The 17,818-nt window shown below is 59.8% G+C and overlaps 1 protein-coding gene across 1 annotated transcript in view; it reads right to left on the bottom strand.

Moving 5' to 3' along the window:
* The window catches only part of LOC102025542 (protein cordon-bleu), a 94,928-nt gene extending 83,226 nt beyond the window's left edge, over positions 1–11,702 (bottom strand). The window contains exon 1 of the mRNA XM_013520574.1: positions 11,134–11,702. Within this exon, the coding sequence (XP_013376028.1) occupies positions 11,134–11,204 (71 nt within the window). The 5' untranslated portion in view covers positions 11,205–11,702. The remainder of the gene's footprint in view (positions 1–11,133) is intronic.
* Positions 11,703–17,818: the final 6,116 nt, after the last annotated feature.

Below are 17,818 nucleotides of genomic sequence, written 5' to 3'. Positions count from 1 at the left end.
CGTGTGTGGGGTGACGGTGTCGTGTGTGCGGTGACGGTGTCGTGTGTGGGGTGAGGACGTCGTGGTGGAGTGAGGACGTCGTGTGTGGGCGGCTGCACCCACAGGGACAGAAGCGAGCACAGCCTGTGAGGCCCCACTGGGCAGGGACGTGGGCAGGCGACCTGACGTCGGGGCTCTGCATGGACTGGGGCTGCGTGAGGTCTTGGCTGAGAGTCCAGAGAGGGCGGCACGGCCCAGCGCTCCCGGACACAGCCGCCAGCCTGCTCTCCTCCCGCACAGCCTGGTCCGCAGCTGCCCGAGAGTCCCATACTCGCTCTCAGCTCGAGGCACTGAGCGACAGGAAGGGGGCGCGGGGAGGCCCAGGTCCCCCAAGGCCAGCCCGGCCTCGCACCTGCTGCAGGCCCGGAGCTGCCGCCGCGCCACACCCCACAGTGGGCCCAGCCACACTGCCCACCATGACCAAGGCTGAGACCCTGCACGCCACACCTGGTCCAAGCCATCCAGCGCGGAGGAACTCGGGGAGGGCGTCCTGAAGAGCTCGGCGCAGCCTGCTGGTGGGGGCCCGTTCATCCCGCAAACGGCCCCCCTCTCCCCTACCGGAGCCGTGGAGGCCTCCCTGTCACCTGCTCAGGCGGTCGTGCAAGCTCTTGTCCCCTTATCTACAGCCAGACCACCAAAGGCCAGCAGGACATGGTCCCGGAAACCAACTGCAAACAGAATTTCGCACTCGGTACAGCAGCCACGGGAGGCCTGCGAGGTGCTGTGGACCCAGAAAGTGTCCCAGAGAACCCCACGTGCTTCCCGGACCCCTTCCTGAGCCTGCAAGGCCTCGCACCAACCGGATCTCTCACCCCACCGCGCAGTTCCTCCCTTGGAGACTCACAAGCCGGCTGCCCCCCGGGCAGTGTGCCTGGATGTGAATAAACCTCGTCCCTCTGCACCCCGTGTCTGCTGGTGATTCTTTAGGCCCACCCTCACCGGAGCCCAGCCGGACACCCCAACCAGGTCTGTGGGGGGCCGGCATCCTCCGTACGGAGCTGAGCGGTGGAGGGGGCCGACAGCAGCAAGCGGGGCGGTGTCCGCGGTGCCGCCCACCCAAAGCTCTCCTTGGACCAGGAGGAAGGCTGCGCTGCAGGCCCGTGAAGGCTGAGGCCTGGGTGTGAACGGGGCGGGTGACAGGCAGGGCCTGGGACAGGGAACCGGCCAGACCGGTCCTGTTGGATTCTACTGCCCAGGTGACACAGTCCCAATGTCACCGAACACCTTTCTGGCAATTAGGGGACATTTTGTAGAGTCCCCCACACAAAGGCGCTCGCTGCCGGGAGCACTGTGCCAGCTCAGGTGGGGCAGGAGATAACGCAGCCAGCTCCAAGGGCGCGCCAGGCGCCGGGACCCAGGTCGCCTTCCGCCTCGGGAGGGGCAGCACCGCTCCCGCAGAACAGACTGAGACTCCGCAGGGCGCTGTCAGGGGACTGCGTCCCTCGGAGGGTGGGGCCGGCTGGGCTCTGCCTGGTTGCCAGGAGGTGACAAATCCAAAACAGAAACACGGGGTAATAAAAAGGCAATCACCAGCCTTTAAAGGCACAGGAGCCAGATGCCTTTTAACTGCACTTTAAGCTGAGACAGGAAGACGCCCCGGGTGGGGGGTGGGACTCAGGGCACGGCGCAGACGGGCGCAGGCTCCGTGCTCGCCCCTCACTGCAGGTGCACGGAACTGAATTCCGTCCCCAGGGCAGCGGCAGGCGGCAGGCACACAGAGGCCTCCGGAGGCTGAGGCCCGGCTCCCTCCTCCCCGGATCCCCTTGGAGGCCCCCGCCCCCGCAGGCCCATTCCTCTGGTTCCATGGCAGCCGCCTTCTGAGGGGCGCATGACAGTGACAGGGACCTCTCACCCACGCCGCACTGCTAACGCCCGCTGGAGGAAGCCCCTGCGGCGGAGTCCGGGCACTGCTCACCCTCTCTAGTGCTGCTCTGTCCGTCCGTCTGTCCCTGCTTCCAGTTCGGTTTCCAAGGCCTGCACGGTGGCCTTTGGGGACCAGAAGGAATGTCACATGGCCACACAGAGAGAAGGCAGAGCGGAGGAACAGGCAGCTCCAAGCAGGTGCTGCCCTGCCTCCGAACCTGCGCACCCACGGCCAGGCGCCTGCCCTCGGAGGACGGCCCGCAGCAGGTCTCACCCGGCTCCAGGGATGAGGCGAGGCTAGCTGCTCGTGGACCTGGAGGCAGGACTCACCTCTGTGCACAGACCAAAGGCACGCACGCCGGCCGAGGGGAGAGAAGGGAGCCGCTGCTACCGAGGGGAGAGAAGGGAGCCGCTGCTACCGTCCAGGGCCACCAGCGGAGTCCCCGCCCTGGGACGGCTGGCTGCAACCAGACAGCAGAGTGCCTAGGGCGAGGCGGGAGGGGAGGAGGGATGGCGACGCCCTTCCCTCGCCCTGCTGCGGCTCACGGTGACCAGCTCGAAGTCCACCGTGGGGGCGGTCAGCGTGGCCAGGCAGAGTTCTCACTGGTTGGGGAAGAGGACCCCCACGAGCACATCCCACAGGAACACTGCGACAGCAGTGCACACGAAAGCCCATCTCCAAGTCATCTCACGAGAGCGAGACTGAGGGGTGACTCAGCCTACCCGTGTCTCCCTAACCTTCTGGGGGGCCTCGAAATCCCTTTCATAATAATCTCTTGTTACCTTTCCAGCCTTCTTGGGTTAACATGATATTTAATAATATTAACTCAAAACCAAGACAAATTTTGACACTTTAAGAAACTAGTGATACATGCTGTCAAAGTGGTTCAACTTGGTGACAGCTCTCTTATATGCGGGCAAATTAACTGTAAAAGTAATAAATCATTTCATTTTCTATATGGAAACCAAACGTATAGGACAATTTAGAACGTTAACTCTGTACTGTAGGCCACAACTGGACTTATGAACGGAATCTGTAACTTTTTGTTGTTTTGCTTTAAGGAACACTGGCAAAGTTTTAAAATATTTACTTAGGGGGTCCTGGGCATTGAACCCAGGGCCTTTGCACGGAGCCACAGCATGGTGCCGGGGCTTCTCTGGCTGTGCTTGCAGATCCTTGACACAAAGAAGCCCTGTGAGGAAAGAGGCCTTTTATCCCACCAGCAGGAAGGAGGCACAGATTTCAGCCACACCCATGGGCACATAGCTACTTCGTTTCAACTTGTATTTGAGAGCCAGGGACCTGGAGACCAAGAAAGGCAACATTTTTATTCAGATAAAGCAACTTCTTTGCCTCAGGAAAAGTGTGAGAAGGCAAGTCTGCAAAATGAGTGTCATGCCAGTAGTTGTGGTATACGCCTGTAATCCCAGCACTCGGGAGGCTGAGGCAGGAGGATCGTGGCGAGTCTGACGCCAGCCTGGGCTACAAAGTGAGCTCAAGGCCAGCCTGAACTGCATAGAGACTCTTTCTCAAAAAGACAATAAATAAGGGCTGGGGATTTAGCTCAGCGGTACAGAGCCTGCCTGGCAAGCGCAAGGTTGTGAGTTCGATTCCCAGTACCAGAAAAAAACAAAAACAAAAACAAAACAAAACAAAAAGACAATAAATAAAAAAATGAATAAATACTCTCAGTTTGTATCTTCAATTAATTTACAGTTCATCATCCGTGACCCTTGCATCTCAGTGTCAACCAGTGGTTTACTGTGGAGCAAAACTGCATAACGTATGAGTGTAAATAAAAACACATCACCTTATATCACGGTCAAGATTTCCAGAAGGATCTGTAATGAACTCAAAAGGGGTCAAAGACGTGGTCAGATTTTAAAACACCTCACAACCGCCCACCGGCCACAGGAGCCTGGGAAGACACACGCCTCGGTGTGGCCAGCAGGGAGAGCTCTGGCAATAATGGCCACTCTATTCCCTTAAACGCGATTTTTCGGAGCTGGATTTGGTGGCACAGGTCTGTAATCCCCGCACTCTGGGAGGCCGACACAGCAGGATCGAAAGCTCCAGCTCAGTGAGCTTCACAGCTTAGGGAGACCCTGTCTCAGAATTTAAAAAAGGGCTGGGGATGTAGCTCAGTGCAAAGGCCCTGGTTTCAATCCCTGCCACAAACAAACAAAAGCCCCAAATTTCAGGAATAGAAATCTGAAACTGTTATTTCTGCTTTTTAACGACACCTTCCCGTACACTTCCCCAGTCCCGTGTTCCCACTGCCCCAAATATTTTCTCATCCGAGCAGCCCTGTGACGGAGGGTGGCTGGGCCCCTGGAGGGACAATGGAATGGCCACAGTCACCCGCGGGTGGCAGGTCACGGGGACAGTCCCCGGGCGCCTTGCCCTCCGTCCCCGTGTTCTTCATGCTGTGTGACCTGTACACTAACCCTGCAGCCCCGTGAGCATTCCGGAAATCACACTAGCTCTCCCCCAGGAAACAGTAAGACCCCGGCCCGGGTCCTCTCCCCACGCCGCAGGGCTCAGGGCACACGAGGGGCAGACAGTGCCCAAACCAAGCAGCCAGTGCCATGTCCACACCCTGTCCTTCGGGCGGACGCCCTCGCCCCACCCGCCTGAGGACTGCAGTCCGCGCCTGGGGTTCCAGGCCCCCTGCCCTCGGGCCCTTCCCGCCGTCCTTCCTGGACACTGTGGCAGAAACTACTATCGAACTCGGGACTCCGCCGTGAGCGGGTCCAAGCCAACCCAGGGCAGGTGCAGCCCCAACAGCCACGCCCGCCTGCCCCAGTGGCAGGCGGCAGACGCACCCAGCCCTGTCCCCTCCTGCAGGGGACCCAGGCAGCCCCTTGCGGGGGTAGCAGGGCGCACGCGGCCATCTCCTCCTCTGAGTCTCTCCAACCACCCTCACGAGTGCGGAGGACGCTGGCCAGAGGGCCCAGGCTGAGCCTCCAGGCGCTGTGACTGCTGGGACACGTGTTTACCACCTGATCTCAGGGGCAGAAGCAGGGTGACCACAGGCCTTTCCCAGACGGAGACCAGGACACAGAGTGGCACAGTCGGGGTCCCCGGAAGACCACGCGGGGCAGCAGGCAGCAGACGGCCCCACGACGCTGTCCACCGCCACTCCAGGTGCCCGGGCGCGGGTCTCCCACAACCCGAGGGAGGCCGGATCGAGGGGACTGCAGCTGTGGGGTGCAGGGAGGATGGAGTGGGGGCTGCAGGGGGCCAGGCACTGCAGGGCTCTGTGCTTGCAGCTCCAGACACAGCGGCTGCCCAGGTCCCCAGCAAGTGAGGCGCATGTGCAGGTCTGGGCAGCACAAGCAAAACACGGCAGAGGTGAGAGGTGAGAGGTGAGAGGACAGAGGTGAGAGGTCAGAGAGGAGGCATCAGGAGCAGCGCCGGGTGTTATCCTTTCCATTAGAAAATCGATGTTCATAGTGCCACTAACCCTCCTATTTGGGATTCCTTCATCAAGAGACAGCTGTGATGGTACACACCTCTAATCCCAGCTACTTGGGAGGCTGAGGCAGGAGGATTGCACGTTCAAGCCCAGCCCGGGCAACTTAGTGAGACCATGTCTTAATACAAAATAGAAAGGGTCAGGGATGGAGCTCGGCAGAGAACTTATCTGGCGCGTGTGTGGGCTGTCTCTCTGAGCACAGGTCTGTCAGGAATCGGTGCCAGAGAAAATCCTGGCCTGGCGCCAGACATCTGACGAAGGGCTAGGCTGACCCTGATGGGTGCTTCTCCTCCCATCGGCTGACTTTAATCAATAAGCAGATTATGAAAATAAGGGGCTGGGTGTGGTGCTGCATGTCTGCGATCCCAGGACTCTGGGAGGCTGAGGCAGGAGGCTCACGAGTTTGAGCTCAGACTGCGAAGCTTAGCAATTTAACAAGACTCATTCTCAAAAAAAAAGTAAAAGACCTGGGTATGTGTATCAGGGCTGTGGGCTCAAACCCCAGCGCCAGAAGGGAGGGAGGAAGGGAGGGAAGGGAAACCCACCTCGGGCAGCGGCTGCTGTCCGGTGGAGGGTGGGGCTGCCCGCACAGGGCTGGCACTGGACACGCTCGCCACCTGAGCCTGGCAGGAGGCACTGGCTCTGCGGGTTCTGCAGGGTGAACAGGAGTCGCCTGCCACCTTCACAGAGCCCCCTCTGTGCCGCTCACCAGGCTCTCCCCAAGTCTTCCTGCAAGCGTCCCGCACTGGGGACTGAGCTGCACCCCGCCCTTTTCCATTTGCCTCTGGGCTCTCCGTGTCACCAGTTGCCCAGGCTGGGCTTGAACATGCAGCCCTCCTGCCTCAGGCTCCCAGGGTGCTGTGAGTACAGGTGTGCACCACCATGCCTGACCTTTTGGTTTGCTTGTTTTTGAGACAAGGCCTCACTATGTCCAGACTGGCCTCAAACTCGTGATCCTCCTGCCTCAGCCTCCAAGAATGCTGGGACTAAAGGTATGCCTACTAGGCCTGGCTTGTTTTAAATCTTAGTTGGCTTTAGAGAAACCGGAAGGCAGGGGTAATGCCACAGCCCTCTGCTGGGAGCCTTCCAGGGCACATTAACACAACCAAAAACAAACAAACAAACAAACAAACAAACAGGGCTGGGGATTTAGCTCAGCGGCAAAAGTGCCTGCCTGGCAAGTGCAAGGTCGTGAGTTCGGTTCCCGGTACCGGAGAAAAACCAAAAAAACAAACAAACAAACAAACAAACAAACAGGGCACATTAACACGTTTTATGAGAGGCCACTTTCCCCTGCGGGTGGGCCAGGCTGCCCAGGGCAGGCAGTGGGCTCCTGCCCCTCCCGGCTGGCAGGTCCCCAAGCTCCTGCTGTTGGGGTGGCAGGCCCCACTTTCCCGCCTTTTCAGATTGGGACCTGGCTCGGTGCCTCGGGAAGGTCACCCAGTGCAGTGCCAGCCTGGGACGCCCCCCCACTCCCAGGAGGCAGAGGCAGAGCGCTGGGACCATGAGAGCATTAAACGTGTGCCGTTTCCTACCCGCCAGGGTCACACGAGGAACACCACGTTAACCTGGAATGCGGAAAAGGAAAACTCAGGCTCTTGAACACAAACAGGAAAGGAGTGCACAGGGCACCCCAAGTTCACGCAGGACCCCCAAACACCAGCAGGGCCGGCTCAGACCTGTGGGGCACACAGAGAGGCCGAGGGCCACTTTGGGGTCTGCACGTGTCTGGATCAGGAGCCACAGCCCAGCAAGCCAGCAGGCTCAGGCGGGGTTCACAGCCCCCTGCTGCAGGACACGGGGCGACATGGCGGTAACCTCACACCTCGGCACCTCCTTCCTGTGCATCCGAGCATCATCGCTGGACACAAACGACAAACACTGACCGCGTCCTCTTCTTAAGGAATAAAAATCGAATACTGAGCAACTGAAAAGCTCCCGAAAATGCAAAGCTCGGGGCTGGGGATATAGCTCAGTGGCACAGCGCCTGCCTGGCAAATGCAAGGTCGTGAGTTCGATTCCTGGTACCGGAAAAAAACAACAAAAAAAGAAAATGCAAAGCTCTATCTTGCAGTCTTCTGCATAATCCCTGCCCACTGCAGAGGTCCCCGAGGCATTACAGTAGCCACCGCTCTCTCTAAAATCTCCCATTTACCAGAGAAGAAACTGGAGCCAGGCATACTGTGGCACAAGCGTGTCATCCCAGCACTCTGGGAGGCTGAGGCAGGAGAACTGCACGTCAGAGCCTGGCCTAGGCAACCTGGTGAGGCCTTGTCTCAGTGTGAAGGAAGGAGGCGAGTGAGGTGGAAGAGGGAAAGAGGAGACCTGCTGGCCCAGGACCCCCAGCTCCTGGCGAAGTTCCTGCACACATCAGGCAGGGCCGGGTGCTACCTGCCTCCCACCCGGTGCACCCCCATCCCTCAGCGCCCCATGTGCTGTGTATTTATAGTGGCGCCACCCAGCTGGCGTGAAAAGCAAGACTCTAAAAATGATGCCAAGCTTCAACGGGCAAGTTGTGCTCATTTGAAAATAGTTAACTCGCCCGATCCTCAAATAGGGCTCCTGGAATACTCCAACGCTGTGGGGGTCTTGGAATCCCAGCGCCTTGGGAGACGTGTTAGGTATTTCTTTTCAGGAGCCAAACACGCCCGGTCCCCAGAGCGCTGCCCGTCCCTCCGCCAGGCAGGCCCGGTCCTGGGCCCCCAGCACCCACCCCCATGCGGGGCCCGTCCTGTGCGCGTGTCGTATGCCGTGGTGGCAGCAGGACGCGTGACTTCCCCACCCCCTTCTGGTCACTTGTCCTCCCATCAGCCACGGTCACGCTGCCTCTGGCAAGTGCGTCCCCTCCGCACACGAGGACCGGGGCTCCCACCACCCCGGCCCCCACCTTTCCCCTGCACGCTCGGTGCCTCCCGGTCCTTCCAGCTGTGCCCTCCGGTCCTGGCCATGAGGCTGCGCTCCCTGAGGCTGGCTCTCTACGCTTGCTGCACGGTCCTGCATCCTCTGCCTCAAAGATGGCAGATCTCCCGCGAAAGGGAAGGAAGGGGTCGGTCGGGAGATGGGGGGAGGGTGTGTTGTCCTGGACACATCCCGGGAGGAATGCGGTCAGGACACGCTGCCAACGCATGTGAAGAATAAACGTTCACACGGAGGCAGGCACAGCCCTGGAGAAAACCCAAAGGCGCCCAGTCAGGGCGACCTGTCCTCTGAGAAAGGCGGGCAGAGGCAGCGCAGGGAGCAGGGGTCAGCACGCACGGCAGTGCCTGGGACTCGAGGCCCCAGCAGGCCGGCTGCAGCGTGCACTGGCGCAGTCCCCCATCCTCACCCGAGGCGCGGGGTTTCACAAAGCAGGGCCTTCGCTCCAGGACCCCAGTCCAGGAAGCCTGGCCCCACACAGCGGGCTGGTCCTGGAAACAGAGTCCTGGCTTCCCCTCTGCACCAGAAGGGCGAAGAACACGAGACAGCCATCCGTCTTGGGTTGATGCTTTTGGGAAAAGAAAGATTATCTGCTACCAGTGTCTGGACTTGATTTTAAGGCTGTTCTCCCCCCGTGTGTAGGTCTTCCCACGGAGCTACGTGCCTGGCTCTTTTATTTTTGTTTTGAGACAGGGTCTTGCTGACTTGCTAAATTGTCCTGGCTGGCACAAACTCCTGATCCTCCTGCCTCAGCCTCCCAAGTGGCTGGGATTACAGGTGTGCCCCACCACACCCAGCTGCTCAATCTACCTGCCTTGGAAGAGCGCTCCGCCCTTCCCTCCTGGGTGTCCTGTCTTTGCGAGGTGCTGATTTGGGAGGCTGAGGAGGTGGGTGCCCCGCTGCGTGGCGGGGACACAGAACAGCATGAGAAAGTGGACTGAAGGGCCGAGCCAGGCGTCGCGGAGCCAAGGAGCGGAGCCACAGACACCACAGGGGGCAGGGAGGCGGAGGGCGGCGTCAGGGCCTGCCCCTTCTCTCGGGAGAAGCCCGTGTGCACCACGCCTGTGAACACATCAAGCGTGGCCGTGGGGCGGGGGGCCCACAGGCCACAGGCCCATGTTAACAGCGGGGCTGCGCGGAGATACGCAGGAATTCTTTAACTGTGCCACTTTCTGCAAATCTGATAGTATTCCAAGATAGAAACTTAAGGAATACTTTGGGAGGCTGAGGCAGGAGGACGGCAAGTGCAGGCGCAGCCTGGGCAATTTTTGTGAGACTGTGTTTTCAGAATAAAAGGGTAGAAAGGGCTGGAGACGCAGCTCAGTGTGAAGGCCTTGGGTCAGTCCCAGCGCTACAAAGCACGAACAGAACAAAAATCTTCCCTTCCCTTCCAGGGCTGCTGCGGGACCCAGGCCGGGGGAGCACTGGGAAGGGGAGCACAGGCGTGACAGAGCAGACGGTCAGGCAGGGTCAGCGGGGCACAGGTGCAGTACTTTCTGCAGTCCCCACGGCAGCCGGAGCCGCCTCTGTGGACCAAGAAGCAAGGGAGACGCGTCCTGAGCGTGGCAGGGCGGCTCGGGCGCGGCCACGGTCACTCTGTGAGGCCCCAGACGCGCGGCCAGCCCGCCGGCCCCCAGGACTCAGCTCCGCCCCTAACTGCTGAACACGCAGCGTGACGGGGTGCAGCGCGCACCCCCTGCCAAGTGCTGCATAAATTTAGAAGCCCTGCATTCGCAGCGACGCCCACACACCACCAGAGCGAGCGGGTACATCCGATCCCGAGATTAGCTGGGTGGGGCAGCGGGCGGGAGGTGGGAGGGGACGGGCCGCGGCCATGTACGGCCACTCGGTGGCCTCACCACTGCGCCAGAGAGGGCAGCGCTATTTTTAGGCGCACTGGTGGCGACAGCTCAAAGCCGGTGAATGGCAGTCTTCCTGTCCACCTCCCCACCGTCCAGAAGCCAGCAGCACGAAGCTGTGACAGCAGGACCGCAGCGGCTGTGCCGCCCAGCCAGCTGCCCCCCAAGGGATTCCGCTCTGCAGCTAACAGGTGCCCACGGCACGGCAAGCCCGCGCCCCTCCCAGCTGCCCGCTGTCCTAATCTCCGTGCCCACGCAGAGGCATGGGGAACGCTGGCCGCCCAGACCCCTGCGGCCCTTCAGGGGTGATTCAGCTGTCGTCACTCTCGGGTTACCACAGCCGCCCTGCCCTGCGGACCCGCCCAGGGCTGGGCCGTGCACTGGGGCTCAGCTTCTGAAAGACCCAGCGAGTCACACGGGCTCGGCGAGTTTACACGACAGGCGCCACGCACTTATTCTGCGTGAGGTTCACACCGCCAGGGTCACCTGTTCGGCAGCCCTGACGGTGCAGACGAGGCGCTCCCATTCGATGCAACCAAGAACCCCCCAAGCATTAAGGGGGGAAGGGGGCATTACTGCCTGGGCCCCCCAAGCACACGGAGCGCTCCTTTGCTCTGGGTTTGTAATATCACCGCTAGTTCTCACCGCACACCCGAAGCCCTCCCCTTATTTCACTGCTTGATCTCTGGCACATGCGTTAGTTTAAACAGGCTTTTTAATACGCAGTTTCGGGGTCACAGCAGGATTGACAGGCAGCACAGAGCTTCCCCGCTGGTCCCCACCCTGCCAAGCCCAGCGGTTTCGCTCCAGAACTTCACCATGACACATCGCTGTCACCCAGGACTGCAGAGCACATCCCAGCTGCAGTTCCATCCCGCGCTCCGCAGTGTGAACAAATGCTCCAGACAGGAGCCCACCGCCAATGCTGGCCGCACCGCCTCCCTGCCCCGGGCACCCCTCCTGCTCTGCACACTCACCCCGGAGCCCTCCTGGTCCTGGCACCAGCTGATCTTTTTCCTGGCACTATAGTTCTCCGTTTCCCTGTCATGTGCTTGGAATGTGCTCGAGCCTCTGCCGTTGCTTAGTCAGCTACGTGACCGCGTTCACAAGTACTTCACTCCCCTCGGGGCTCACCTGCTTGTGTCTGGTCTGAACGGCATCCGGCCCCCTGTGTGGATGTTTGGGACAGAGAACAGGGAGGATGACGGCAAGGCGCCCTGGTTCCCCCGCCCACTGGGGCCCGGGGAAGGCTGGCCAGGCCCCGAGCAGCTGAGATCAAACAAGACGGCAGAAGTTTCAGTTTAAAAGGGAATCACAGTAGAACACACTCGCCACGAGCCCCGCCAGAACCCTGCCCTCGCTTCCAGCACACCGCCCCGCATCCTGCCGCCTCCCGCAGCGTCTCTGGCGTCCTCTTTCTGCAGGGTCTTTAGGGGTGCTGTCCTGGCCGCCTCGATCCCCTCAATCCACTCAAAATGCTTTCTTGTCATGGTCATTCTGACTTTGGGAAAGCGCTGGACGTCACACCGTGCCAGATCCAGTTCAGAAGGCCGCAGAGGACACAGCTCCGTGCTTTCATGAGGCTGCCTTTCTGTCGGATGGCGCCGGGCAGCAAAATTCACTGTATTTTTTATCACACTTGGGAAGGAGGACCCCAGAGCTGCCGCAGGAAGTGGAAGGACGGGGGCGAGCGGCTCGCAGCTGCAGCAGCGTCTTGAGGGGGTTCGCGGCGACGTCTTTCTCTGTGGTAGATTTTACTGCGACACGTTTTGACCCTCCCTTGAGAGCAGTAGCAGGGAAGCTGAGAGCAGGTAAAGACCAGGTCAAAGCACCACAGCCAGCACGCGGCTTAGCGCCTTTCCCCCAGCCTGGACTCAGTGCCACCCGGGGGTGGGGGAGGGTAGGGCCTGCAGGGCGAGCTTCCGCAGAAACCGCTCACGGTGGGGCTCGAAAAGGAGGATGGGCATGGCCGCAACTGGAATACAGGCTCACAGGATGGTTCCACAGCAGCCGTGCTGAGCTTGAATACACACCAGAGAAGTCACCCGACCTGCATGTCACAAGGAAGAAGGACGGACAGAGGCACAGACCTGGGGCCTCTGGACAGTACTAGAGGATGAGTTTCCACGTAGATGGGACCCTGAAAGGACAGGAGAAAGAATGAAGGACCAGCAGCTGCAGGGAAAGGGAGCCCTCTATGCTATAAACCCATAGAACCTCTAGGGAGGTCAGTGTGGAGATGTCCCCAAAACTGCTGAGAAATTCCGTTCCACCCTGCTATTCCCTCTTCCCGAAAGAGTTAAAGACACCATATCACAGGACTCCCAGTAGATATATCTTGGAAGCAGCCCATATGTCCATGAACAGACGAAAGGATAAAGAAAATGTATTTATACACAATGGAGCACTATGCTGCCACAAAGAAGGATAAACTTGAGTCATCTGTAGAAAAATAGATGCAGCCTCGGACCATGATGTCAAGTTAAATCAATCAGATGCACAAGCTTAAATATCACATGATTTCTCTTACTTTAAAAACCTAAATCATAAATAAAGAACAAAATAGATGACAGATAATAGGAAATATCGAAAAGACAGGTTAAGAGGAAATAGGACAACAGAACTTTCTGAAATGTGAAGGGGATCAAGAGACAGAGAGAGGATAGAAGGGGGTGAAACAGGACACGCACGTGTGCTAACACGCACCAGCGCTGCACAGGAATGTAAACATACATGCTGCAAACGTGGACTTATTAAAAAAAGAATTAATGGCAGAAAACTTCCTGACTGGGCAGAAGACATAAATCCACAGATTCAGGAAGTCCAGCAACGACCATGGACCAAACCCCCAGCGCACGTGAGTTTCAGGCATTGCAAATGCCTCCCACTGACTTACAAAGAGAAAAAGCAGGGCAAGGAGTGCCAGAGCAAGGGTTGTTACATGGCACCTGCACACCCACGGCACCTGCACACGCACACCTGCACACCCACGGCACCTGCACACCCGCACCTGCACCTTAGAGACAGCACGTGGCTCCCTACCCCTTTCATCACTGTGTGCCTGTGTACAGGGGTTCAGCATAAACTCCATTCAACATTTTAATAAAGTCCAGCAGACCCCATGGAGAATGCATAGGAAGACGCCCCAGTCCAGGACGTCATCAGCAAAGTGCCTGAAGCTGGGACAGGAGAGGACTCCCGAGAACAGCCAGAGGCAAGCGCGTTTCTCATCTGAACAACCAGAGGATCCGCCAGGGCGGTAAGAAGTCGGGCGGCTTTGGAATGTGCCGCATAGCAGAACTGAAAGCTCAGATTCCTTCTGAAAGCACGGGTCCTTCCTAGATGAAGGGCAGACAGAGACGCTGCCAGGGGCGGAACCAGGACGGTGCGCAGGCTCAGGACAAGGCGGGGCAGGGTGGACGCCCCAGGCTGGCCAGCTTCTCCTCTTCTCCAGCTCTGAGCTGCACATGCGTGCCACGCTGGGAGGACACCACGGCAGGCCAGCGTGCTAGTCCCTGTCCCAAATGCCTGCGAGAACAAGAGTCCTCGGTCTCTGAATGTTTCGGAATTTGAAATATTTGGTTTCTGTTTATTTGTTTGTTTTGGTACCAGAGATGGAACCAAATCTCTTCATGCTGAGCTATGTCCCCAGGCCTTTTACATACATATTTTTTTTTTTTTATTTTGAGACAGGATCTTGTTACGTAGTTTACTTTCCCAGGCTGGGCTTGAGCTAGCAATCCACCTGCCTCAGCCTGCTTCAGCCAGAGTGCTAGGATTACAGGCACGTGCCACCACACCTGGCTTAAATTAGAAATATTTGTATAACTTTAACATACGAGCCTCCTTTATCTGAAACTCCAAAACCCAAAATGCCCCAAAGTCCAAAACTTTTTGATTTAGGCATGCTCAGCCTGGATGTTACATTTCACATAAATGGTCAAATGCTGACTCTAAGGAGACGGGAAAAGTCGGCCTTTTAATCCCTTCTGAACAATATAAAACTGTCACCCCGTAACTGCCTGTCACCAGCTCTGGACAGCAGCAGCTCACACAGCCCGAAGGCCAGTTCTGTCTTGACTGGACTGGTTCCGTCACCTGCGCTGTGGGCTGGGCGAGGGGTGGGGGGGTTCCCTACAAGTCTCCTGAGTAAGCCTGGGGGGGCAGTAATGGGAGGCAGGACCCTTAGGTGGTGATTGGATCCTGAGTGTGGAGCCTCCGGGGTGAGCTTTGTGTCTGTACGGATCGCACACCAGGAGCTTGAGTCACGAAGGTGCTCAGGCTGGGTTTGAATATGTAGCCCTCCTGCCTCAGCCTCCCAGTGTGCTGGGACGACAGGCGTGTACCGCCATGCCCGGCGATGATAAGCAACCTTAGCGTCTTCACAATCAACCAAGTCACATCATCTACACCTCTTAGCACGTCCTCTGCACCTGCGCTGCCCCCCACAGCACCCCTCGGCACCTTCCTCCTCGGCCACAGCCGCTGTCCCGGTCATCCGGCCCTGGCTGTGGCCTCGCCCGTGGGCTCCTGTTCCGGGCCCAGCCGCACCCTCTGCACAGCTTTGCGGGCGGCTGAGGAGAGCAACCTCTGACTCCGGGCGGGGCCTCCTGTCACTGAATCAACCTGCCCCTCCAGACCTGCGTCCCGCAGGCTTCTCCTCCGCAGGGTCCCTCGGCCGGCACCACGTGGGACAGCGGGGCTGCTCTCGGTGCCCCGTGGCCAGGAACCCGGGGCGCAGGTCCCCCAGCCGCAGCGGCAGCGAGCGCAACGGTGAACCCCGTGCGTCACCTACGCATGCCAGGCAGCGACTGTGTCCGCGTTCCGCTGTGGCCGCCGTGGAGGTGGCCAGTCCACCGGCCCGGCCCTCGGAACCCGCACCGGAGCGACGCCCGCACCGGGCCCTGCTGCCGGCCGCACCCTCGCCCTCTCCCGCTGTCCTTGCGGCCCGGTCCGGCTTCTGTTCACAGAGTTGCACGCGGCCAGCACCGAGGCCTGGGGACAGCGGGTGAGCACGGAGGGCCACGGCAGTGACAGGAGGCGGGGTGAGAACGGAGCGCTCGCTCGAGGGGGCATCGGGGCAAGCAGCAGCACCGGGGGCCGCAGCCGAGTCCGAGGCGTCTGCTGCTCGAGTGGACATCGCTCGCGCACACCGACAAGGGCGCTCACGTTACAGAGACCCCCGCGGGCCGCGCTGTGAGCTGCTGGGTCTCCCGGCCGAGCGGGGCAGGCGCCCTCGGGACTCAGGGACTCCGAGGCCGGGCGGGGCCAGTGCTGCCCAGGACCACGCAATGCTCGACACGTCTGTCCCGTCCAGGCAGCGGCTTGGGGAACGTGTGTGGACAACACCAGAGATCTGCGCTTTGTCTTCCTTTCAAGTTTGACTCAACACCCACCTTTAGCCATGTACTGCCCAAATAACCTCGGACACGATGACAGGGCCCTGGAACCATGTGAGGCTCTTTTTGGGGTGGGGGAGCTGGGGATTGAACCAGGGCCTCCCCACTGAGCTGCAGCTCGTTCATTCATTGTTCTGAGATGGGGGCCCACTAAGACTCTAAGTTGCCTAGGCAGGGCTCCAACTTGCCATCTTCCTGCCTCAGCCTCCCAGGGTGCTGGCCCTGTACGCATGCACCATCATGTGTGTGCTGTCTTTCCAAAGTTGACACTGAAGCCGGCCCCCACCTCCTGGAGCTCTCCAGGGCCTGTGCCCTGACGGCCTCCCCAGGGCGTGGCTGTCCTGCCCCCCAGCCTCCCATGCCGTGGCTCTGGGCAGACTTGGTTACTAAAGTCTCAGTGCCGCGGCTCAGAGTGACCCTGCCCAGGCTCAGGTACCCCCCACCGTGAACGCTGCGCCCATCCTGTGCCCCGACCCGAGTACGTCCCACGCTCTCCCATGCCGGCCTCGCTGCGCCCGCCTCCGCACTGCACTGCGTGTCCCGTGCCGGTGGCGCAGACGGACCTCACGGCCAGGTCTCCAGCGCTGGGCACCACGTCCTCTCCCGCCAGATGCTGGGGCATGAGCGAGAGGACGAGGACAAGGGCTACAGGGGACACCAGGGGAAGGACGAGGGGCCGGGGCCAGGAGAAGCGGAGACCACAGAGCAAGGTGAGACGGTCACAGGGCTCAGGACGGGGCCTCCGAGGCAGGACAGCACCCTCGCAGGGGCTGGAGCAGGGGCTGGGGAGCGTAACGGGGTCACAGACGGGGCCTGGGAGGGGTCACGGCCGGCCTGCCCCCACAGCCCGCGGCAGCTCCAGCTGGAGCACTGCGGCCGCCTGGGGAAAGGCCTGCGCCGCAGCCTGCGGAGCGCAGGAAGGACCGGGCCCACGGAGGCACCGCTGTCGGCCACGCCCGGCGGGCGGAGGCGGGGACGGTCAGGGTGACTGGTCCTCACGGGCAGCGGGGCAGGCACAGAGGAAGCGACAGCGCCCGGGTTCCGGCCTCGAAGTGTTCCAGGAAAAAGACACAGGCTCGGGGAGAGGAAAGGAGGGGGCGAAGTGCTCACGACGCTGGGATTCTGGGACGGGCCGTGGGCCTCTGGGCTGCAAGCCACTGTGTGTGCATCCCTTTCTGTGCAGCTTGAATCCCCCACGCTCCGTTCCCGTCCTCTCAAGGCGTCCGCTGAGTAGAATTAAAGGACTTGTCCAACCAGTAGCTGCTGGTTACTGGGTCTGCAGAAGTCGTCTGTAAGGAAATCTATTCTAAACTCGTATCCCCCTTACTCAGCCATTTAGGACAAGCACTGTGCAAGCACGAGTGGTGATAACACAAAAGTGGTGCCAGGTATGGCGGGGCACGCCTGTGATCCCAGCACTTGGGAGGCTGAGGCAGGAGGATCACCATGAGTTCAGGACCAGCCTGGGCTCGGTAGAGGGTTGAAAGCCAGCCTGAACTGCATAGTGAGACCCTGTCTCAAAAACAAAAACAAAATTGTTGAATCAGGAGCTGAGGAAATGTACTTCAGCCGAGCTGACTCAGTTTGCCAACGCCGGTACCAGAGAGGAAAACCTGGTCTTTCCAGAAAGCTGCTGGGCCAAGAGTCCACCGCCCCTGGATCCATCAGCTATGCAACGGAAGGAGCCAGCCCCGCCCAGCTCTGAACTCTGACCTTTAGAGTCCCACGGGCTCGGACATGGCAGGACGGCTGAGCTGGAGACTGACCGGCCCGCACGGCCAAGTCCCGTGCACAGTGGGGGAACGGCCAGTGTGCAGGGGTTTGCAGAACAGCCTGGCAGTTTCTTACAGCATGAACATCAGCCAGGTCTCGACCCAGCGCCCCACGCCCAGAGCCTGCCCAGAGCAAGGGCGCTTGTACCCTGTGCACTGCCTGATGGGAGTGCTCACGGGGGCTGCACCTGTCATCGACAGCACCGGCCAGCCACAAAGCGCCGTCAGCTTTGGAGAAGGATGGACGGGCAAGTGCAGCCCTCATCCAGAAACAGGAAGAGACTCCAGGAGCAGCACAACACAGATCGCTGCCACACACCCCGTGTGGAGAAGGAGCCGGGAACATGGGGTCCTGAGCACACAGCCCACTGAGGTGCACACACAGCACCCACGTCGTGGGACCAGGCAGAGGCCTGGGCAGAGCAGGACAGAACATGCATGAGCGTGTGCTACCTTCGCAGTCATCGCACTACAGACAACAGAGTCAGGCG

Source organism: Chinchilla lanigera, unplaced genomic scaffold (genome assembly GCF_000276665.1).
Source record: "Chinchilla lanigera isolate Chin_1 unplaced genomic scaffold, ChiLan1.0 scaffold00055, whole genome shotgun sequence".
Lineage (NCBI taxonomy): Eukaryota > Metazoa > Chordata > Mammalia > Rodentia > Chinchillidae > Chinchilla > Chinchilla lanigera.
The sequence above is the reverse complement of the archived record's forward strand: the minus strand, read 5'-3'. Positions and strand labels throughout refer to the sequence as shown.